Here is a 24,486-nt window from a genome sequence, read left to right on the forward strand (position 1 = left end):
TTCTTTCCACTTGTGTAAACATCACGAGTCCTCCTTCCATAATAAAAAAAGCCCTTAAAGTCATCCTTATCAAACAATTTTTATTCCGAACTTTCTGACACAAAACCTACTGTGAGGTGTGAAAATAAACATGGCATTACTTCATTGTTTGGCAATATATCATTACATTTTCAGGCATGTAAACAGAAACACAATGAACACAAAAGCTGTGGCAGTATCATTTCCTTTGTCAGACACCACCTCTGACTGATTAGCTTACAAGCTACCTGAGGAAGACATCATGTAATCATTTACAGCTCTCAATATAGATTATAAGTTAGGCATTAACAGTCAGTGCCCACCCACACTTCCTTCATATCAGTAATTAGCACTAATGGCTCCAATTTTACATGTGGTAACAGTGGTTTCAGCTGTGGTCGGGAACCCAGCGGAACCGGTATCCTCCCTGCTGAGTCCTCGTGGTGAAGGCACGTCCATGAGGAAACACCTGAGTCCTTATGGTGCAGTGTTCTCTGATAGAAGTCCTGAAGGATGAGACACTCTCCTCAGGCTCTGCTCCATCTGCTGTCACACTGCTATCTTTGGATATACAAGTCTGTAGGCCTGCGAATGCACCGTACATGCGTATAGTCTCTGATTCCTGCTGTAGTCTTGTTCCAGTTGCAGCGCTGTGCAGGACAGCATTGCAGCGTGTGCTGACGTCCCTCAGCATGTCCTCCACTGAGTCAGAAGACTCTGTTTCATAACTTTCATCCAGCCGCTGCCTCTTACAAGGACTCAGTGAGGTTTTATCGCCACAAGGCATCACTGGTTCTCTCACATTTGGGTCTCGGACTGTCATCAGTTTCTGAAGACCAACAGGGGCAAAGGTTAATTTATGGTCAGTCATGTGTAAGAGGTTATATATTGTATCCAGGATGAAAATGTCATCACTGTACTCACTTCAAGGACTGAGGCCAGGTGCTTTGCACGGCTGGCCAGCTGCCTGAGGTGAAGGTTTCTGTCCTGAAGGGAGTCGATCTCTTCCTGTTTCCGGTGTAGAGTCTCATGCAGCTGCAGACAAAAGGACACATTGCTCACACTTAAGAGTTCTTTCCTTTACCTTGGCATAACCAATGTATGTGCATCTTTGTGTTTATATACTGTAGGAATATGAAACTCCACTTTAAATGATGTTTTATACTGGTTTACACAAACTATCCAGGACACATCTTTTTAAGTGGCACCTCCAAGGGGGGCAATTGTTGCCACCTCCCCAGCAAAGATAATTGGAAGCTGACATTATTGTCTTAAAGTGGCTGTGGCCTTAACAATTAGACAACTAGACAACCTAGGGCATGTACTGGTACCAACCATGTCATACTAGCTTGTGGGGAAGGGGGCTCCAAAGTTAGGCTAAATTTTGGCGAGGGAAAAACTGGCATGGCAATCTTCAAACCAGTCTCTTGACTTCTCACCTCAAGGTATCTGAATAAAAATGGGCTCTATGGGTACCCATACACAACTGAATCACTATTAATCCATGCACATTAGACAATATCTGTTGCAGTTTATCAGTATGTAGTCTTTTAACTATCATTTGGACATCATTTTCAACTAGCCTGTACACTCCAACAGCAAAATAGAGTTCCTAAAATTCAGTTATGGCTTTTGGTTTTGGTGTGCCACACCAAGATTTTCAGTAGCCCCATCTGGCCACCCCAGTAAAAAAGTTCTGGGGGCGCCACTGCCCACTGGGTTCACTAATGAAAAAACAAAGCAAAACAAAAACTTTCAGGTCTTTTTCTCAGCATCATTTTAGAGATATAAAGTCATGACACAACCAAAAAATTAGGGTCATTAGCAAGGCTTTGGGGTTTCTTGTGTAACTTTAAAATAATCTTGCCATTGCATAATTCAGATGTATTATAACACAAATCACATACAAACATTGCCTTTTCACGTGCACCAACATCATCAAGTCCAGATACAAAAAAAGGAAATAAATCTCACAGTAAGGATTCACCTGGTTATTGACTTTCATGGAGTCTCTCAGCACCCTGCCTTGGCACTGGGCGATGCCCTTCCATGGAGCTCCCTCTTGGGCAGATGGGTTACCTGCTTCTGTGGAAGAGTGAACCAGACTGTCCTCTGAAGAGAAGTACTGCTGAGGGGTGAGAGGGGGTATGACACATCCCTGAAATGGTACCAGTTCAGCTGGAGACAGACTGCTCTCCAGTGTGGCAGGAGAATCTGACAGAGGAGACAAATACCCAGGGCTTCAATCAGCATGTCTTAGTTTTGAGGATTGTCTCAACGTTAAAAAGATGGTGACGAAGTTATGACTACAATAGCTGCAGCAACAATGTGATTTGCTTTACTCACCTGCCATGAAATCCAGCGCATAATCTCCAAAGTCTTGGTCATCTACATCAGATTCATTCACCTGTGGGCGAGTAAGATGAACGATTAAAGACATATACGTACTAAAAACTCAGCCAACAAAGAAATCACAACAGCCCCAGACCTGAAAGTCCCACCACGACCAAGCAGGGTAATGTGGCATTATGGCAGAACATGTCTGGGTAGTCATTTCAGTGAGCGTGCCGTCGCGTAATGTGTTTTTTGCGCACGGTGAGCTGTGCCAAAGAGTCATCTTGTGCATAAAACTTGGGAGGTCCAGCCAATTAGCGGTAGCCTGCGTGTCATGAGCAAACTACAGTCTCATTCGTGTGGAATTCCAGCACATCGTGTCAAACATTAACAGCCTTGTAGTGGTGCAGATCAGCCACCATATCATCTCTTTTCTGGGAGATATAAATTGTTGGAAATGCGTTGATTCACATGAACAGTCGTTTGTCACAAAAACCTGAGATCTCTTAGTAGGAACAAGATGTTTTTCTGATGTTGATGATGTTTTTCCTCACCTGGGAGCCGAGGGAGTCGCTCTCCCTTCTCACCACAGACGCACAGTCTTCCAAATCATCCCATGCAATCGTTGAAAAAGCTGTAACACAAACAAAATGTGTCTGTACGATTCAGTTCATTTCTACACATGCTGTCTTTATATTGTTATGCGTAAAGGCGTGCATGACGTTTGTCAGCGATGCGCATACCTTGTTCGATGATGCAGGGGAGCTCAGCGTACACACTGACTGGACTGCTGCTTCTTGGCACCAGCTTACCCTGCAAGTAGAAAGTCTATTAGCGTCACCATACAGAGCTGTACTGTGTGCATTGCCATAAAGAGAAATATGCCATACCTTTTTGTTTCCTGCAGCTCTGCTACCCTGTTGGCCCATGTGGTTGGGGCAGACAGTGCCAAACACCTTCCTGTCTCTTTGCATCTTCATCAGCACAGCTCTGGCTGCAACACTGAAGGACCATGATTTGAAGTAGAGCTGATATAGAGGAAATTCTCCCGGTTTGTGTCTCTCCATGCCGCGGCCTCGTAGTTTTGGCCCAATCAAATGCACTTATTTGGTCTCCAGGGAGAGACAGCGTCCTCGGAGATTAAATTGGTGCAGTCTAACGGTTTTCTGGGCTGAAGTGTAAAGTGGTACCGCGCATAACGGCGCCATTACAGCAGGTGCTCTCTGCGTCAGACCTGCCCTCCCCTCTGCCTGCAGCTAAATATTCCCTGCGCCATGCCAGAGGCGCATGGCCCGGCATGACTTCTTCCAACCATGTCTGTTTTATAAAATCACTTTGGCTTTTGCCTTGACAGCACTTCATGAGGCAGACCAGCCTGTTTGCATAGTCGAGACTATAATGTTTTGTTTCATATCCACATCATTCGGTGCGTAATTTCTACCCAGCTGTGCGTAAAATATAACCCATACCCTATCCAAATTAGGTCAAGGCCTGTTGCCACATTTAAAGCGAAGTGGAAAAGGAAAAGGGCAATTACAGCAGACAGCTCAGCAAACACTGGTGACAAATGCCTCGATTAGTAAACAAACAAGAGTAAGCCTAGTTGACCCTTAACGCTGAATGCACCTGTGTGGTCGACACTGTGTCAGCAGGCTGAGATGCCACGCGTAATGGATTAGCAGAGGAAGACCCTCAATTGACCAGGCTGTGTTGGCAGAGGTCAGTTACAAATAGTGAAGCAAAGGGAAGTAAGGTTGTGGATAAACTGACTTCCAGACACACAGCTACAATAAAAGCCACTAAAATCCCTCATACTGAAAAGTATTTATTTCTGCTATTATCCCTTTGGAGAGCCTTCACTTAGATCTATGCCAGTTTGAAAGAAGTGGCTCCTGTTGTCTACTATTCATCAAACTTACAGAGCAGTCATTTGAGTTTAGCAGAATATGACCACTTATTTCAGATAAAGTTGCCAATATTAAACTGTAGGTGGTGCATTTTGCATAATTCATGTGATCATGTCATCCTATCTCTTTCACTTATTTCATATGACTGGGCTTGTGGTTTTTCATCAAACATCAGCTGGGTTTGAATCATGGTGTTATATTTTATCATCCATTCAGAGACAAACACAAATTCATTTTCTAATCATTTATTTTATAATTTAAACAAATCAAAAAATTACAGCACATTTCCCAGGTCCTTCATTAAAGAGGTTGCAACAGTAACATATCTTGTAAACTTGCAGCAAGTCAGTGCATACACAGTAAATAAAGACTTTGATTTAGAATTAATTGAAATAAACAGAATATATTAATATACTTCATTGATAAACAATAACCTACTTTCAATAGAAAATAAATAAAACTATTGTGCTAAGCTGTAAAACACTCAGTGACCACAGTCAGCTGAGTGTCTATGAGGTATATATGAGGTTTGCATAAACAGAACATCACCTTTAAATAACCCCAAGAATCAACCCCCCAGAGTGGAGGGCAATTTGGCATTTTGCTAAAATCTGAATGGTGACACATTCATAGTCACATGGTTGACATCACTTCCAGTGTCTCCTGATTTAATGACACCAACAGCTTCAGATTGTCTTTACATTCCTGGACCAGATTGTGGTTGTAGCTGCCATGATTCACAGACAGGAAGTGGCTCTTCGCTGCCAAAGAGTCCACCTCAGCGCTCCCAGATGGTTGGACACATAGTTCATCCACCATCCGCTGGTCGTCCTGTGACTGGATGGGTACATGCTCAACAAGCCCTTCTTCAGTTTCCAGTAACTCACTGGCAAGCCTCAGTGCACAGCGAGCAGTCAGAGATGGTGGGTATTTGTTGAAAGCATAGTCTGCCAGACTCAGCTCGCACACCTTTCGTGCGAGGTTGCTGCACTGCCCGGATCTTTTTGTGTCTGGATTCATAACTGCAAACCTGTCACCACCTGTGTTCTCAGTCTCAAGCTGCGCAGCCTCACTGCAGTTAGTGTAATAGTCCAGGAAAAACGCGAGGGTGGGTGCAGCGAGGCGGAAGTTGAGACGCAGGAGGATGAGACACTCCAGGTTGCAGAGCTGCTCCTTGTTGAAGGCATCGCAGCACAATGACAAGAGATGGCTGATCCGCGGCGAGCAAACCTCCACCTGGGTGACACAGAGAAAGGGAATGAGTTCAATGAAATCCCAAAGACACAATCTGTTCCTCGAGCACTGTTACTCAAAGATGCACCTGTTTACTGGCCAGCAGGAGCGCAGTTACACCCAGTAGCTGGAAGCAGTCGGCAGCTACCGGCGTGGATGCCATAAACCTGTCCATGATGTTCACTGCCAGGCAGCAACACTCAAAGGACAGACGGAAATGTTTGTGCACAGGGATGAGCCAGCTGATGAGCTTACACCGTGCCTCTGGAGTCAGCTGCAAGGAAAACAAAGACTGCGTTAGTATAAGCAGCAGATAGCTGGTAATAGAGGAAAAAAGATGGCATGTAATTGTCCTCTGTAGGCACATATAGAAATATGAAACATTTTGTGTAGCCTGCTATTGCATTTTTTATTTCCAAGTCATTTTATTGAAAACATGCAGATATACTGAGATAGTGAAAACCATATGATTAGATTCAAAAGGTCATACTGGTGCCACAATAAATCATTAAACTATAAACTGTACCAGAAAATCTAACTATTCTGAAATATTGGCTGTGTCTTGAAGCACCAGCAGGCAATGTTACCTATGGGCTACTTGTCAATGCTAATATTTTTAGATTTCAGATGCTGCTTTCTTAAGTTGTGTAAAATTTGAAAAGCATTTTTGGTCGACAGTGTGTTAAAAATGAGCAGATAAGTGACCCAATTTATATGAAAATAGTTACACATGTTGTGTATTTCCAGGAAGTTGGGTTTTGTTTCAAAAGTGTGTGCATGGGTACTGATTTCAGGGGGGAATGCAGGGGACATGTCCTCGCAAAATGAATGAGGAACACGTGCCTTTGTCCTCCCCACTAAAAACATAAATTAGTAGAGGATTTTTATTTTTACAAAAATACATTAAAACCACAAATAGATGCAGAAACATATCTCTATTCTGTGGTTTCAATTTAGTCCATCTGACTACACTGAACCTGACTTAACACTGCATTAAGTGTCTTACTTGTGGCTGTCGGGCCAAGCTTTTGCAGGGATGAAACTGCGCTTCTTTCTCCCTCTGGATCTTGAACCCGATGTCACCGTACTGCAGGTACCAGCTGGAGAGCTGTCCTGCAGGAGGCTCGTCTGACCGGAGCGGGGACGCATCTAACCGAGCCGAGGTTGAAATCGGGGAGGATCCCAAGTCTTCCTCAAAACCGGAGTCACTCAACTTGGACATGAGTGTCTGCTTCCTGTACCGGGCAGTCTGCCGCTGCTGGGTCGGTGTGCGCGCTTCTGTTGGAGGAGATGCGCCGGTTGTCCGTCTCCGTTTGTATACAGTCTCGGTGCCACATTCACCGGTCACAAATGACACCATCTCCGCAGCAGCAGCAGCAGCAGCAGCGGCAGCAGTCTCCTGGATGGTGAGGAGGGGAGTTCCGTCTGGTTGGGCCCACGTCAGTTTTCCCGGGGTCGTCCCCGCTCCTACAGCGCACCTTTCTCCCGTTGCCCCGGCAACCGAGGCCAAACAATTACTTGTCCCAAGTAGGAATTAATTATCCGAAACCTTGAACCATATGTCAGGCTATATTTTGCTGCCTATTGTTTCGCTAAAGAAAATAATAAATCCTTACAAAAAGAATGTGCCTGAAAAGCTTTACATGTGAAAAGTAGCCTGGAAAACACTAATTTCAATCTGCTTTACATCCACAAAACACACAGGCCTGTATATGTGAATGTGTGAATTCGTCAAGTGTTGTTTTAGCCTATTGCATGTGAAGCTGCTGTTTGCTTTCACAATAAAATAACTGAAAACCACATGTGCCTAATGTGATTGTAGCTGCACCTAAAAAACTGTTAAATGGTGTTCAAAGTGATGTATTTAAATGCATTATTATTTTATCGTATTTTTATTTAATTAACCCATATTTAACCAGTTAGGTCCCGTTGAGATCAGCACACAAAAATTTGCAGCCAAACAACCACAGAATAAATTAAAAACCCCCATAAAAGATACACAGTAACATGAAGAAATATTAGAGCACTTATATGCACAATGACAAGACCCAACCGACTCATTCATCTTGTACTTAGGAGAGCTTTAAAATCAGGCAGAGACACCAGTTCATGTAGTTTCAAATCTTTTTGAAGATTAAGTGTGAGGAGCAGCCAGCTCAGTCAAAACACAATTAAACCTTGAGATCTCAGACTGTAGCTACAGTCAGATCTCTGTTCAGTCAAAGTACAAATGTATGAAGGGAGTTTACCCAGTATGGCTTTATGAATGGGCAAATACCAGTGACTGAGCACAGGATAGGTCAAACAAGGAAGAGAGGTCACAAATGTCAGTGCACTATGATATGCAGTATCTAGCATGTGCAAACAATGAGCAGTTCATGTACAACAAATCACCATAATCCAGCAACCAGTCTTTTCCTGGCCTCAAAGGAGAAACAGCACTTGTTTCTGAAATAAATCCCTAACTTTATTTTTTCGTGAGGTGAGGGCATCCCCTGTTATTTTTCTACTAAAATGTTTTATAATCATTATTGTTATAATCATTATCATCATGCAATGTCAAGGAAGGTTGCAAAACAGTGGGGTAAAATAGCTGAGATGGGTGTAGGCTGAGGTTATGTCATCCTTTATCCATAACAATGACATAACTTCATCTCCAGTTTTAGTTTTGCAAGTTTTTTCAACTGACTTTAAACGCAGCATAGATGCAGCTCACAGTGATGTATCATGTTTAGCACTATATAATATTTTATACAGTTAAAATCTGTGTAACATTAATAACCAGAGGGACCTGTCCTGACTTTGCGGTGGGCGGAACTTAAACGCTGACGACTACAAAACAGACAGCCCGTACGTCATCTTTCAAACTCCAGTGCGAGAGGAGCGATCATGCCAAGTCAGACCTGAACAAGGCTCCAAGAATGCCCTCTGCACCCCTACTGAAGGTATTTCAATGACTCTGCTCTTCTTTGTGGATAATTATCACTGACATTTCACTGCTGGCTGTTAAGCTGCAGCTGCAGGTTGAGCCGCGTCACAAAAACTATGAAATAAACAGTAACGCTAGCTGTTGCTAGCTGGTTAGCTAGCTGTTATGTGTCCTCGCTAAGCTAACAGAAACGCTAGCTGGTTGGGCTATATGTGGTAAGTTCGCTAACAAATTAGAAGGCTAACACGGTTATGCTGACGGTGTGTCGGCTGCGTGTGTGGTAAAGTTAAACGTAGTTAACTCGGAAGAGGAGGAAGTAACGATACAGGCAGAGGAGACTGCATTAGCTAGGAAGCTAGCTAACGCTAACAGCATGCAATAACAAGCTCTTAAAGTCAGCGAACGTTGGGTTGGTTAGCTAACGTTACAGGTAGCCAGGTAACTTGAGTCGTTGGGTAACGTTACATTTGTGTAAACAGTCTCCTCAATTAACCTCGCGGTGATGCCTATATTAGTTAGTGATATGTTTGGTAAGACGAGTAGCGCCAGTGTTAACCTCAGCTTTTCCACTGAGCTCAGATTTTCGGTTAAGTAACATTACTGTCGAAGTTGACAGCTAATAAAAGTCTGTTAACGGTTAACCGGAGTTAAGGCAGACAACAGTGTTGGAGAGGGCGAAAATGGCACAATAATCGCCAGATCTCTGTATGCTCAACTCACACATTGAGTCCACACTGTAGCTGTGTTTTATTCAGCTGCAAAGTTGTGCAACAGTCTGGTCTAAATTACATGATGAGCAGTTGCAGCCAAGAAAGGCTTCTGCACAAAGAAATGGAAAAAGGAAACACAAATGGCATACTGCTTCTCCAAAGTAAGGCCAGCTAACAAAGTAAAGCATTTAATAGACAATTCTGTTGACATACATTGTGTGTCCAGGATGTTTTGATTGCACAAGGACTATTTTCATATTAACTGGTCATTTCATCCTGCAGTTACAACACAAGTGAACCATGGAAAATTCGGGCAGGTCATACCGGGCGAGGCAAGGCGGCTGGGAGAGGGGAGCGGGAGCAGACAGGGCAGAAAGCTGGAGGATCCAGGACCAGGGCAGAGGACAGAACTATAGATCAGAGGGAGGTCAGCAGGGCAAGAACCAGGGAGGACCCTACCGAGCCAGTCCCAAGAAGGGAGGGCTGGGGCCTCTGAGCTACTCCCCTGGTGGATTCAGAGGTGGACACAGCCCCTCGCAAAAGGATGACCTGCGGTGGTTCTCGGGTCCTGAGAACATCGGTGGGAGTCGAGAAGATAACTGGAGAGAGCGCTTGCAGCCGCCGCAGCATTGGAGGAGGAGTACCCAGGGAGAAAGTCCAAGGGAGGACAGGGAGCAGGGGAGGAGAGAGGACAGTGATGGCGGTGCTCATAAATCAGGTGAGGATTGGGAAATCAGACTCTGGGAAAAGGGATGAACACTTTTAAGATTAGCCCCTTATAATAGAAAAAGGCAGTCTGCCTAATGCAGCGGTCTCAATGGACATCTTTAAAAAGTTGATGTACTTACTTGATTCTTGCACTCTTGGGGTTGTGCCCACATAGTTGTGTGCACGTATCACACTTATTATCAGTCGCTTTGGACAAAAGAGTCAACTAAATAATTGTAATGTAAAAATAGGAGACACTTGTACACATGTACTCTGTTAAAATCTATCTTGAATCTGACCGTAAGAACTGCCTGTACTCCATCGCCCACGACATAAACACATCACTGATTAACTTTCTCCTCTAAAACACATTCAACACATTTTTGACACCTGTATTTCTTCTCTCCAAAGGGAGGAGACGGAGACACAGGAACAAGAATAAAGCTTATGCTGAAGAGAACAGGGGCCCTGTGATTGAAGAGTCCACACTCTCAGCCAAAGAGCTGCGCAGCCTACGGCAAGCAGAGAGGCGGCTTAACAGAGATGAGATCTACAGCACGAAGAGGGTACAGGCTCCCATTGTGGTAGCCCAAATTGTCTATATATGCTTTAGAACTGCAGAGTAATCAAATATAAAAATAGCTGCACCCCTAATTTGCTTTGATGAATCTCTTTAGGTCAGTTTACCCTGATAAGGCATTCTTTCTCTAATTAGAGTTGTTTCAGTGATGCAGTGTTTGATGTTTATGAGGTATAGTTGAGGCAAGAACAAGATGGTATAATTATTGCAGCTTTTGTCTGATGTCTGATGTACTTTCCTCCTTTTTGAAACGGGTTCAGAAGTCCCACAACAACACCGGTGCACCTTACACCTGCACTCTGTGTGATGTTCTGCTGGAGTCCGTGTCTGACGCTTACAGACATATCAGAGACAAGCGGCACAAGAAGAGAGCCAGGGTGAGAAATGATCACATTATGCAACTCATTATTTATGATTATGATTTATAATTAAACTTTTGTAGACAGATGATGCTATCATACTGTCACTGTGAAGTTGTACTTTTTAATGTATTAAAAACTGATTTGTTTGCTTGTTTGTGTTTATAGGAGAGGCAAGAGCAGGTGATGCTGACTGAGATTCTGCCTCCTGGTCTGGAGCAGATCAGTACAGTGACTGCGGCACTGGAGGCTGTTGTTCGGGATCATGGCTTGAATGACCAGGATGTTGAGACGAGACAAAATGTTGTCTCTATGATGCAAGATCTCCTTCTGTCCGTCCTGCCTGGTAAGTCACCCAGGGACATTTAAGAACAGAGGCGTGGTGATACTTCTTTGAAGGGCTGTTGGTTCTGTTAATGTGAATAACATTATTTCCTCCCTCTTTCTCTTACTTGTAGAGATCAACCTCAGGCTCTATGGATCATCTTGCACTAAGTTTGGATTTAAGGATTCTGATGTCAACATTGACATTCAGTATCCACCTCACGTGAGTAGCCCAGTGTGAGTTCGATAGTGTGAATACTGTATTTTTTGTTTTGTTTGTTTTTAATTGGGTGTGGTCACATTTTCAAAAACGCTCCTACAACTCTCAGGAAAAGATACAGCTTTTATTAGTCCAGTTTGATAAGACATTTGAGGTTCAACATAGTTAATATTAGTGTTAGATATTCAATCACATCATATGTGTGGCAATCTAGAGAAAGCAGTAGAGGAAGGGAAAGTTGTGCTATTGTTGTTGGCATTTTTTAATCATCTTTGAAGGTTACTGTTTTGTGGAAGTCGTGTTTTGTGAGACATGCCACATTCATGTCTTTTTTTTATATTGTATTTATGTTGTATAAAGGTTTTGAAATGGAATGTATTCACAGATGCATCAGCCCGACGTCTTGTTGTTGGTCAAGGAGAGCCTCTCTGTGAGCCGTGAGTCACCTTTTATTCATCTAACTGCAAGACTTTCCTTTGTTTAAAAAAAAAAAAAAAAGCCACCATAGGAAAGTTAACAATGTGCTAGACTGTCATGGAAGTTTTAAATGTAACTTGTCTTGTTGTGTTCTCAGCTCTCTTTGTTGATATGGAAGCGGATTTTCACGCCAGGGTGCCTGTGGTCATCTGCAAAGAGAAAAAGAGGTGGGCGTTTTTCAGTCGCTGGATTATTTGTTTGTCTGATTTTAATTAATCAGACTCTATATTTATAGAAACTCTGGAGTCATTGATCATTAAGCAATTATGAAACAGCCAGAGTGTTTTTTTTTTTGTTTTTTTTTTAAAGAAAGGGGTTACATTTCCAAACGCACTAAGAGCAGTAAACAGAAACTGAAACTGTTTTTCTTAACAGTGGCCTGATCTGCAAAGTGAGCGCAGGGAATGAAAACGCATTCCAGACCACCTCCTATCTTTCTGCTCTGTCCAGTCGGGAGCATCTCCTCCTCCCACTGGTTTTGGGCCTCAGACGCTGGGCCCAGGTATGTGTCCAGTTGAGACCCTGACCTGTTGCTTACATTAGACAGGCAACCAGTAAAAGCTGCTCATGCTTACATTTATTGTGTAAAACATCACATTTAATTCTTGTGTTTCTGCTTCTGGTTTAGATCTGTGAGATCGACCGTGCAGAGGAGGGTGGGCTGCCACCGTACGTCTTTGCCCTCATGGTTATCTACTTCTTACAGCAGCGCAAAGAGCCCCTCTTGCCTACCTACCTGAAACAAGAGGTGTGTGTTTCTTGTCAGCTTGAGCCTGAAAGAAAATACAGAGAATTAATTTTAGTATTTGTCATTTGTTTTCAACAGAAACTAATCTAATCATCTGATCTGTTTTCAGATTAAGGTGTTTTCACTCAGCAGACTGTCAGACTTCAATCTCACACATACAGAGGATGGACATGTACACTGGGCTTACACTCCTTCCTCCAAAGAACAGCCAACAGATGGCATAAAGGGAAAGGTAATCACAAAGACACATGTTTTTTTTTTGTCTGAGAGGAGTGTGTTAGTTCTTTGTTTTTTGGAAGTTTGATATGTTTATATATAGTTTTTATGATGAAATTAATTAAGTTCAATTTCATCTAATATCACAATTAGCCTCAGAGGGTTTGACAGCATATGACATCCCTTTATCATTGGACCCTCACAGTGGATAAGGAAAAAACTCCCCAAAAAACCCTTTAATGGGGAAGAATGTGCTGTTTGTAGATCTTTGTTTATCCATCACAGTAACTGAAAAAAGAACCTACAGAGACCTGTAACCCTTCTGGTACTATAGGTGATAATCTTAGTGAACAGATTATTTTTGTCAAAGTAAAGTTAATATATAGATGTCATGTTTTATCCCTCAAACTACATTGGGAGGCAACCGAAGCCCAAAAATTAGTTCTTGAAGAAGAGATTGATCGTCTTTATGTTTACAGATGCAGTCAGCAATTCTAATCCAATACACTTGTCAAATTCATTGTTCAATCCGGTGAAGTATCTTTTCACGGTCTGATAGCTATCCGTCCTGTTTATGCGCTGAAGAAAAAACTGTTCATAAACAGCCCTGGCTCTGTAAATGGGAAAGTAAGAAAACTGCTCGGACTGAGCTGCACAACACTACACCAGCTACTCTCCCGCTTTATATCCTCACCCATGTGGAATGGAGCGACACCATGATAGCAATAAAACAACTAACATCAGCGATATTACCTTGTCAACTTGAAATTGAAATATCTTACTTGCTGAAAAGAAATATCAGCAATCTTTCTCCAGAATTGCTGACTCACCCTTTTAATTAGGGAAAAGAAAAGTTAAACATGCTTTTGATCCTGAAAGTTCATGTTGTCTAATGTGTTCCCTGTAGGTATCGCTGGTGTTTCAGAGCCCTCACCCGCCCGTGGAAGTCGGGCTTCTCTGGGTGGAAATGCTTCGCTTCTACTCGCTGGAGTTCAACTTGGCTGACAATGTAATCAGCGTGCGGACCAGTGCTGTCCTCTCCCGAGAGATGAAAGACTGGCCAAAGAAACGCATCGCTGTGGAGGGTCAGAAGCTTTCTCGTTTTAAAGCTTGAATTTGAAGGTTTTACTTTTGGGTACTGGGAAAGTCACTCATGGACCTTTGCTGATTCCCAGGTTGAAATAAACAAGCAGCAAAGAAATGAAATGCCACTTTTGTAATTCAGTGTTCGCAGTTTAGTTCTGTCGCAGCCATTAATGAAATGTTAATACTGACAAATGCTACCTGACACTAGATTTGCTAATGAGTATATTTGCTTGTTAAATGATGAACGTCATCTTCTTCTCTGTTGATTACAAATTAAGAACTCTTACATGTTTTAACTAATATCTGTGTGTCTGTGTTCAGACCCCTTTGCTGTGAAGAGAAATGTGGCGCGCACAGTCAACAGCCAGCAAATGTATGAATACATCCTCCACTGCCTCAAAACTACATACAAGTACTTTGCACTGCCAGTCAACACGCCAACTGCTAATCACAAGACGAAGGCCCAGCGTGGACCCACTCAAGGAACAAACGCCGAGGCTTTGTGTGAAGACATTGCGTGCTTAGCAGATTTTGGTCAGCTCAGCATTCAGTCACAGCATGCAAGTCAACCTAAAGTTGTAGAAAACGGTCCTGAAGACTCTGATTGCATTATTGAGGAAGAGGAGGAGGTTGAAGAATACAGTGACTCAGACGAAGAGCGAGAGAAGGAAAAAGTGGACCCGGGCAAAAGCAGTCTGTCTGAGGATGAGGAGGACGAGGACATTGATGTGGATACACATAACAGACAACACTTAGACAGCTTCACCACAGAGGATGAGGAGATTTTCCCAGTGGATGAGATCTCAGGGGAGGAGCTTTTGTCTGATGAGGAGGGTCCAGATTTGGACACACCTGCTTCAATGGATGAGGAAGAGGAGGAAGAGTTGGAGCTGGCGCCTGTGAGTCTGTCGCCTCCACATTGTGAGGATACAATTAAGGATGAGAGTCCAGAAAATAAAACCCAACCACAGAAGATTCGTTCTTATGAGTTCACCAAGCAAGCTTTCACCAGAGGCAAGGTGAGTGTCGCCTCATGTTAGTGTCACTTTACATGCAGTTTGTCTTAATGTGTAAGTCAACAAATGACAAATGTAAAACTTAAGTGAACATTTTAAATCAGTTTTGCGTCTTTGATCATTTGGGTCGTAGGTGACTGGAAGTTAAACATGTAACGTGGCAAATAAGCTTGTGGACGTCATCTAAATTAAACTACTTTCAATCTGTCTCAGTCACACATGGTGGTGTGCAGCTTGTGCAAACGCGATGGACATCTGAAGAAAGACTGTCCGGAAGATTTCAAGAAAGTAGAGCTGGATCCTTTGCCCCCGATGACGCCAGAGTTTCTCAATGTCCTAAACAAAGTCTGTGAGCAGTGCTACAGTGAGTATCATGAAATTCCATAAATAAGTTTAGTTTTTTTCATGTTGCATAAACATATTTCATGAACAGTGAGGCTTATGCAGGAATGTTGTTTTTTTTTTGAAAATTTGAGTGCTCTGAGTCAGATTCAGCAAACTAACTGCACAGCCTTGTTGTAAATTGCTCGTTTTCACTTATTGAAGGCCACCTGTTCATGAGTAGGTGTGCACTGTGAGATCCAATCATAGCATAAACAACATTGTTCATGTCCCAAGTGCTGTCAGTGATGATGTAGAAAGTGGGACCGCGATAGGGCCGTTTCTTAGTTGAGGCCTTAAACCACACACTTGGAATGATTTCTTTGGGTACGTCCCAAGTCTCTTATTTAATACTGCTAACTCCTTACTTGAACCGGAAGTCGTTCGAGCTCCGCCATCTTTAAGACCGTCTCATGTCTCTTATCTGCCAGTAAGGAGTTAGCGTTAGGCGTTAGGAGGGATCTGTTAGGTGCGATGAGTAAGGTAACACAAGAGGTTCCTAACAGGAAGTCTTTTTCAGCTTGAGGCCCTGACATATAAATACCCGCCCCCTTCGTCTGTCTCATTTGAATGAGATAGCGGAGAAACAGCGCAAGTGTACCCGTTACATGCATTCTCTGCAATGAAACGCTGTAATTCACATGCCTACGTGACTACAAAGAGTAACGTTAATGATATTTCGTGCAAGACTGTCATGTTGTAATTAGCCTAAGTTTATTTCATTCACAACCCGTTGCGTTGTTCAGCGGACAGTCTGTGATGCGTGGCTGTTAAATGTGCAGCTGCTCGAGTGATATAACACCACGTGCACACACACATACCCAAACACATTTGCCCATCATTAATTGTCCTGCATGTCATGTGAGTGGAATAATGTTTAATAGGTTGTAGGTAATATTAATTATTAATATTAATATTAATTATTATTATTACTTTCATTAATGTTGTTGTAAGCTACTGTCATTACCATCTGTCCTGCATCTCTCTCTGTCTGTCTCTTTGTCTCTCTTTCTGTCTCATTGTGTCATACGGATTACTGTTAATTTATTATGTTGATCTGTTCTGTACGACATCTATTGCACGTCTGTCCGTCCTCGTCCTGGAAGAGGGATCCCTCCTCATGCTCTTCCTGAGGTTTCTACCGTTTTTTCCCCGTTAAAGGGGTTTTTTGGGGAGTTTTTCCTGATCAGCTGTGAGGGTCTTTATAAATAAAATTGATTGATTGAGGTAGACTGACAGGTCTGATATGTCTTACTCACTCAGCAGCTGACTTGTTGAATGATGGCGAGTGGATTTAATAACAGTGATAATAATAATAATGATAATGATGCTCATCACAGTGACAGTGGCAGGGCTACAGACCGTTCTTTAATTGCCACAAACTTCGGCAAATGACTCAATAACAATGGTAATACATGCAAAACTGTGTGACCAAAGTCATGACGGCGGGGGGTGGGGGGGTGGTGGTTATGGCTTTGATCAGCGAATATACTGTGACTTGGGATGTACGCCAAACACTGGCTCCGTTATGCAGCAGATCCAGCCGTGCCGCCGTCACCAGAATAGGACGTCGCTTTACGTGACGCTTCAGAGTAAGGTTGTCTCATGTCTCTTATCAGCAATCAGCAATCCTCGCTCCTCACTCCTAACTCCTGACTCCTTAAATGTTTTCCTAAGTGGGAGGGACTAAACAGTTAGGTAAGGTGGCTAGGTTAGGTGGTTAGCAGTAATTTTAAGGGTCTTGGGACGTACCCTTTATTGCTGCCACATATTGAGGGTGTGCAAGGTGGTAGATGGGTGTGGTTCTGAGACAAATAAAGAATGTACAGTATGTTGTTGTATGCACGCAATGGACTGCTCACCAATAAAATCCAGCTACTGAAGTCCCAAAGTCAAGCTATCCATGGTGACTTTTCTCTGCCTGCTGCTGACACTCTCTTAATTGAAAATCAACAGAGCTGCACCATGTGGCATCGCCTTAGCTGCACATGGCTGATGGGACAAACATCAATCAACAAACAACCAATCATGGCCACAGAACCCAACCAAAGTCCTGCCTTCTTATTCAGTTGCCTTTTTTTTCTATATAAGACTGAAAATGTTTCTAAAGTGTAAAAAAAGACATACAAAACTTCTCTTGCTGTCAAAAATATGCAAAAGAAATGAGCGAGTTTAGATGGCAAAAACAAAACCACAAAGCAGTTCGTGACACAGACTGAGATCTGATGAGTCCGTTTCCTTTTTAGCTGACTTCGCGCCAGACGAACTGGAAGTGGGTGTAAGAGAACACATCCTTCAGGACCTGGAGACCTTTGTCAGACGACAGTTTGCTGGTGAAGTAAACCACCATCTTCACTGTTTAGCACCGTTTCATTTTTCAAACTTGAACTAGCATGATATTGCATTGATTTGACTTGGCCATGTTAGAATGCAAATTTATGGTGAAATTGACAAATCGTGTCTTTTTGCTGGACAGGAGCTCGACTACAGCTGTTTGGATCATCAAAAAATGGCTTTGGCTTCAGACAGAGTGACCTAGACATCTGTATGGTTCTGGAGGGGCAGGACACCATGGATGTAAGTTATCATTTGAACTTTTACTGCATCGTACTGATATTTCATTTTCATTTAAACTCAGCATTTTGGTAATTTGGTGCGTGGTGTTTCTGCCACAATCATTGAAGTTTAGATAAAATTAAATTAAATTAAATTATGAGGTATTTGTAGCTATTGATAATACTGACTTGTCATTGAGATTTATTTTGATCTCTAACCCATACATTTCTAACTTGGGTCATGAATTTCTTCCCCAGGATTTAGACTGCATCACTATTATTGAAAGCTTGGCGAGGCTCCTGAAGAAGCACCAGGGTCAGTAATAAGTCAAGGCACTTTTATTTATTTAAGATCACAATCTGTGCTGCAAACGACACTCTCTACCTCCCAGAAGGGGGCGACATTTGGTCAGATACCGTTCGGTGACACTAATCTTGAAATTGTGGTGATTGTGAAGGTCTTCGGTGGTGCTGGGGGGGGGGGGATATGTGTAATCACAGACATGGATGTAAACTGGAATTGCAACTTAACTAGTTCGCACAGGTGTATAACTGCAAGGCTTTAATTCTAGTTTTGTGATGTTGTCTTTTCCTGTTTATACTTGATATACGAAATGGTTTATTTTGTTGCCCATTTTAACCAGGACTCCCTGGCAGAAGAGATATTGTATGTCAGTGGGACCTTTTTGGTTTGATAAAGGATAAATAAAGTAAAATAATTAATCGCAAGTAAAATACAGAATAAGAATTTTTGAAACACAAAATGTCAATGCATCTGGTTAATCTGTTCACACATCTGCATCCTGTCGACAGGTCTGAAGAACATCCTGCCCATCACAACAGCGAAAGTACCGATCGTGAAGTTCTACCATATTCGCACCGGCCTGGAAGGAGACATTAGCCTGTACAACACTCTGGTAGGGCTTTCTGTTTTATTAAATCTCATATTTGCTATTGAATAACTTATATTGTCATGCCTTAAGACAAACGTTTTTCTTTTCAGGCCCTGCACAACACACATCTGCTAGCTTCGTATGCTGCCATTGACAGGAGAGTGAAGATCCTCTGTTACGTCATGAAGGTTTTTGCCAAGGTCAGTGTGCTTTACACACTCAAGGTGTCTTAGTGTGTCTCCAGTGTCATATAATATTATTATAATGCCTGTTGTGTTACATTATATTTATTTTTGTCCAATTACAGATGTGTGACATTGGGGACGCTTCACGTGGCAGCCTCTCGTCCTACGCTTACACCCTTATGGTGCTGTACTTTCTCCAGCAGAGAGACCCGCCAGTTATCCCTGTGTTGCAAGAGGTACAGATAATATTTTGTTCAAGGTTCAAACTTTGTTTCAGTATGAAACCAACCCAGAAACTATATTTTATTGTAAATTCTAAATTTGCCAAGAATCTGCAAATGTTCAACTTCACACAACTGTTGTTTGTTGCAGATACATGATGGAAAGAAGAAGCCGGAGGTGCTAGTCGATGGCTGGAACGTGTACTTTTTTGACGATTTAAAAGCACTTGTGAGTATTTTGTATTTTGACATATTCTGTCTGAGTGCCCCTGTGAACAGTTAAGCGGAGACGCATGTCAGACCATGTCTTAAGCCCTGTTTCCACTGAGTACTGTTCGGTTCAGATCGGTATGCTTTTTTTCTGTTTCCACTGTGAAAAGTTGTGGATGGTACCAATGGACCAGTTCTGTACCGTCCCCATTTTTGGTCCCACCTCTGTTGGAGTACCTAGCACATAGATCTGGTACTAAAAGGTGGAGCTGTGAACACTGCAGCCTGTTGATTGACCAATAGCTGATGTGCACTCTGCTTAGGGCTGAGTTGTGACTGGTTTTGAGGCTCACGTACCCACTGTTCATAGTTCGGAGTGTTGTTCCTGTAAGACTCTGGCAACACTAAACCCCTGAGCTTGCCTTAGAAGGACTAAATGCACAAACCTGCTATGTTTTTTTAGATATCTCATGTAGAGAGACTCTCACTGCAGCCTGTTTTATTTTGCTCTGAAAATGCAACCCTGGTTCTGTGGATGATAAACGAGGTGCAGACTTCCATCTGTGTCACGGGTAATGAAGAAATACATTTAGTGCTCGACGGAGCAGTGAGTGACAACAACGCTAGTGTCTAGGCACCATGTCTGAAGGGTTACTTTTGGTTCCAAAGGTACCATACCGAAAGCGTGTGGTGAAAACTGGGTTTTGATAACACGTGGATATTCCCTTCTTCTACCTGCAGCCCAGTCGATTGCCGCAGTTTGGGAAGAATACTGAGACGGTGGGGGAGCTGTGGCTCGGCCTTCTCCGCTTTTATACCGAAGAATTCGACTTCAGAGAGCATGTTGTCTGTATCCGTCTGCACAACCGCCTCACCACATTCAACAAGCAGTGGACGTCCAAATACATTGTCATTGAAGGTCAGCTTGTGTGACAAACTCAGGGTCCAGACTCCTACAATAAATGAATGACAGAAAATAAAATATAATATAATAATAATAATAATAATAATAATAATAATAAATAAAATACAGAAGCATAAGTATTGTTCCACTAGGTAGATGCAGCAGATGGTTATTTATCAAACAACACTTTGGGAATCCCTATTACATGCTCCATTCAGTTCATTAAATTCACATCAGTGTCAATGACTAGTACTGTAAGATTGTTTTCTGAGTCAAATTGACTGTGTGGCAGCTCTGACATATTTTTCATTGTTAATTTGTGCTGCTTTCTCTGATCTGTTTATATTCCAGATCCATTTGACCTGAATCATAATCTCGGTGCTGGTCTGTCCAGGAAAAGTATGATTATTATTTTATTATCTGTCTGTTTGTATCTTCGGCTGTCTTGTTGCCTTTGTCCCTGGTGTCTTTTCTAATTTATTTTCTTGTCCTTTTTTTGTCATTTAAACAGTGACCAACTTCATCATGAAGGCTTTCATCAACGGCAGAAAAGTATTTGGAACACCAGTCAAAATCTTCCCTCCCGTGTACCCCAGTCTGATGGTTAGTGTTCGCTCTCTAAACATAACATTTCCTTATTAAAGTGGAATTATAGAAGCATTCAAATCATAAATTGTCTTTATCTGTCTCAGGAATATTTCTTTGATCCTGAAGTCCTTACTGAGGGAGAGGTGGCTCCTAACGATCGCTGCTGCCGCATCTGTGGCAAGATCGGCCACTTCATGAAAGACTGCCCCATGCGTAAGAAGTGGGTATAATCACAAAGCATATCTGAATTTGTTGCAGTGTTTATAATTGTTTATCTGCACCATGTGTGGAGCTACATATTGTGGATTATATTTTTGGCCCAGGTCCAAACACAGACGGGACTCGGATAGAAGGCCAGAGCACCTGCGAGACAAAATGGATGCAGCAGAGGATCAGGTCAGACATAAGAGCGAGCACTGGAGGAAAAGAGATGCACTGGAGGTGCGCTGCTGCTACCTGTGTGGGTCAAGTGCCCACATCAAAAAGGACTGCCAGCTGTACAGAAACCCTGCAGGTTCACACCAAGTTTATTATTTTATTAGAAGTTTCCTTTACTTTCTTATGCATGAAAATATAAAATACAAGATTATGCATTGATATAATTCATAAAGATTCAAAGAAAGCGACTGACTTCTTGCTCCATTTTATTTGTCATTTGCTAGGTAATGTGAAGATGGAGGGCTTTTCTTCTCCCTCTTCAGTCCACTTGAGGAATTTGAGAGAAAAGGAGAGACAGGTATAATCTTGTGACAGCCAATGAAAAATATTACTGACACTATGGTAGACGGCTTATGTACACTGCTACACTGATTATCTCCCTTTTTTAGGGTTCACCGATACAAGAAGAAAAGAAGAAGAGAAAGCAACAAAATGTGATATTAAGTCCACAAGCAGGTATGTAGATTCACTGTACTTATTTTGCTTTAATTGTAAATCCTTAGGCGGTCAACCTTTCATTGTGACAGTAACTAATTGTCAGTGTCACTGTATAGCTAATTTGATTGATTTAGAAATGTACTTTCAATTGTCTTGAATTATAGGTGATTTAACATACTCCACCTCACCTATCATAAAAACAAACTTTTTTTTTCTGCCACTAAGAATGCAGCTCTCCCTATGATTGAATTATTTTTCCCCATATGCCCGACCCCAACAACCTGTTTGAGCCAAAACTTGTCTATAATTCATATACTCTGTACAGTAGAATTAGTCTCCGTAAAAATAGTTGACAGTGTTTTGTATTTTGGGTCAACTGTCTTGTTGTAGGATTGGTGAGGAGAGAGAATGAGAGCCAGACATGTTCATGTTTGCAGCAGGTTCAGGTTCATCCATCTGTCTGTGGACTCTGGATTGCACGCTTGCTGATGTTTGGGCTAAAGTTTAGCATTTTGCTCCTGTTTTTTTCTGTTGTTTTCATTATAGTCCAAGAGCATGTTCTGTGATTGATCGTACTTGTAACCTGAAATGGTTTTGTGCAAATAAAGCAGCAAACAAAACAAATACAGCGCTCAGTTTATCAGAATGGGGCAGTTTGCCCTATTTGACATTTAGCCTCATAAGAGCAGTTTTAACATTATAAACCTGTGTCCGTGCGGGTTTTGGAATGATTTTTGACAATTGCATTCTGGTTTGTTTTAGGTAGCTTAGCCTGCCGAAATTTGGGTCGCTCTGGTCACAGGAAGAGCCCGGTGGAATGAGCAGCAGCAGCTGTGGCTACACAAACCACAAGGTTCTACTCTTGTCCAGGCAGGCAGCAACCCAAAGTCCAGAAACCATTGAATCTGAATGGAACTGTCGGGCCAATGGGAGCCCGTTAAAAGCCAAAGCCAGGACGCCTCGACTTGAAGCCAAATAGGGCCTTTTTATGTGTTTTTTTTTTTCTCCCCCTCCTAAAGCTCTCCTTGTAAGAGGAGCTTTTTAAAGCTTTCATTTTAACAAGAGAAGCCATTACGCATGCACCTCATGTCTTTGTTTACCTACACTGCCAGTCAAGTTTTTTTATACTCATTACATTACAAACAATGTCAGTGTGAAATCTCTTAGACTATGTGAGTAATTGAGAAGTGTTTGGTACAGGAATAATAGTTAATTGCTTCATTTGCCATAAAAAGGCATATTTTACAGACGACATACTTTATATTTGTCTTATACTTGATGCTAACACTTTCTGACACTGTATTGGCTACACTGTCCTGACAGTCTGGTGTTTGTAAGCATTGCTACAGCTCTAAGACAAGTGATAGGTTGTTGTCTTAGACCTAAAGTGACTTGAGATCATCAAGCCAAGAAGTCATTTATCAGTTCAGTTACTCCTTATTTTATGATTACAAGGTTTTTAGGATGAATTTCCAGTTATATTTCTTGAGATTTAACCCCCCAAAATAGGAAAAAGGTTGCTCAAAAGCTTTTGAATGGCAGTGTATGTAATGGCCAGGATCTTATTTTTTTATGGAATTTGTTTTAAATCCTGTTTGATTTGTCCTCTGCACTGACGTCCATTAGTCCATCTCTCCTTCAGCCTTGAGAGCAGCTCTACCTACAGTATGTCTACGTGTTTGTGTCTCTGTGTTAGAGAAACTACCCTGTAGATATTTTTTCAGGATCATAGTTTTATTTTTTGAGACTGCTGATCCACTCCTGTTTCATAGATATATGTTGCCCCCCAACTGCCTTTGTTAAGTGTGAACTGAAGGACAGTGAAACTGCTAACCCTGACCTGTATGTGTCTCCACACATGCTAGGAAGTGTTGTAACTATAGTGCAAGAAGAACATATACTGTAGTTCAGGAAGTTTGACAAAACGTTTCATGCTTACACTCAGTGGTGAAGTTAAAAAAACAACAACAAAATATCTGGTCCAGCTGATGGTGTACACTGCTGCAAACACTGTGTTCACTTACTCTTAAACTAGAGATAATCTCAGTTAGTTCAGTGAAGAAATAAATGTATTTATTTGCCACCAAGGCTTAATTTTGTTGTATTGGTGCCACAGATTGGTAGCTGCACTGTGTGAGGGTACACGCCCTTTAATTATGTTGCTGCTAGTTAATGTCTCAAAGACCTGCTTATCATTCAACTTTGAAGATGGATTTGCTTTATTGTTGTCCTAATATGGCTGAATTTTATTAAAAGAAATGTGTTGTTGATGGTATTGTAATCCAATTTCTTGTTTTAAAGTAGCTTTGTTTTAATGCCAGCTTTACTGCATTTCTTTTGTTGGACTCAAATGGGAGGTTTAGTTTGTAATTAAGGAAACCCCGTTCATGCCAGTAAAGGTTGGCTTGCAATCCATTTTGTGTCTCAAAGAATTCATTAAACTGAACTCAAATCTAAGTGTGGAATATTTCTTTGAAAATATTTTGTTTTCAAAACAGTGTTTCCTGGGTGTTTGACTTGAACATTTTTTTCCTCTGTATTTGCTTAACACATCTGAGCTAATACAGTAGCCAGTAAACACAACAACTGCACTATTTATTAAGTATTTTATTAGAAACTAAACTCGGATTGTGTAATTAAAAGTGAGTAATAAGTAGATCATAAAGATAGGGATGGAAAATTAGTCCACCATGGTCACTGGATGTCATGTTTTTAGTAAAATCAATACAAGAAAAAAACGTAACACAAAAAGTAGCACAGTGGATTGAAAGCGCTGGGAAAAGGTGTTGAGTGGACCTTCAGTTGTGA

At 41.9% G+C, this 24,486-nt stretch overlaps 3 protein-coding genes across 4 annotated transcripts; 1 reads left to right on the top strand and 2 right to left on the bottom strand.

The window, feature by feature from the left end:
- Positions 1-97: 97 nt before the first annotated feature.
- LOC125890413 (multicilin) lies at positions 98-3,339 on the bottom strand. Of its 2 annotated transcripts, XM_049579036.1 has the most exons (7): positions 3,243-3,339; positions 3,096-3,165; positions 2,907-2,986; positions 2,365-2,425; positions 2,006-2,232; positions 943-1,053; positions 98-847 (listed from the first exon to the last, which is right to left on the bottom strand). In XM_049579036.1, the coding sequence occupies exons 1-7, from the start codon at positions 3,330-3,332 to the stop codon at positions 407-409; spliced, it is 1,080 nt and encodes a 359-aa protein (XP_049434993.1). In that variant the 5' UTR covers positions 3,333-3,339; the 3' UTR covers positions 98-406. The 2 variants fall into 2 exon arrangements, with proteins under 2 accessions (XP_049434993.1, XP_049434994.1); XM_049579037.1 differs by lacking the exons at positions 2,907-2,986; positions 3,096-3,165; positions 3,243-3,339 and adding an exon at positions 2,507-2,569.
- Positions 3,340-4,892: 1,553 nt separating this feature from the next.
- On the bottom strand, positions 4,893-6,991 carry LOC125890412 (cyclin-O). Its single transcript, XM_049579035.1, has 3 exons — positions 6,499-6,991; positions 5,581-5,766; positions 4,893-5,495 (listed from the first exon to the last, which is right to left on the bottom strand). Exons 1-3 carry the CDS (start codon positions 6,850-6,852, stop codon positions 4,893-4,895), a joined length of 1,143 nt encoding a protein of 380 aa, XP_049434992.1. The 5' UTR covers positions 6,853-6,991.
- Positions 6,992-8,290: 1,299 nt separating this feature from the next.
- Positions 8,291-24,145, top strand: tut7 (terminal uridylyl transferase 7). Its single transcript, XM_049579025.1, has 29 exons — positions 8,291-8,437; positions 9,414-9,849; positions 10,251-10,405; positions 10,680-10,796; positions 10,947-11,124; positions 11,237-11,325; positions 11,708-11,759; positions 11,897-11,966; positions 12,175-12,301; positions 12,428-12,547; positions 12,657-12,779; positions 13,671-13,848; positions 14,171-14,868; positions 15,079-15,229; positions 17,493-17,579; positions 17,723-17,823; positions 18,060-18,117; positions 18,615-18,718; positions 18,805-18,894; positions 19,002-19,115; positions 19,252-19,329; positions 20,052-20,229; positions 20,566-20,613; positions 20,726-20,817; positions 20,907-21,022; positions 21,126-21,316; positions 21,465-21,538; positions 21,630-21,696; positions 22,441-24,145. The coding sequence occupies exons 2-29, from the start codon at positions 9,432-9,434 to the stop codon at positions 22,497-22,499; spliced, it is 3,933 nt and encodes a 1,310-aa protein (XP_049434982.1). The 5' UTR covers positions 8,291-8,437; positions 9,414-9,431; the 3' UTR covers positions 22,500-24,145.
- The last annotated feature ends 341 nt before the right edge of the window (positions 24,146-24,486 follow it).

Source organism: Epinephelus fuscoguttatus, linkage group LG6 (assembly GCF_011397635.1).
Source record: "Epinephelus fuscoguttatus linkage group LG6, E.fuscoguttatus.final_Chr_v1".
Classification (NCBI taxonomy): Eukaryota; Metazoa; Chordata; class Actinopteri; order Perciformes; family Serranidae; genus Epinephelus; species Epinephelus fuscoguttatus.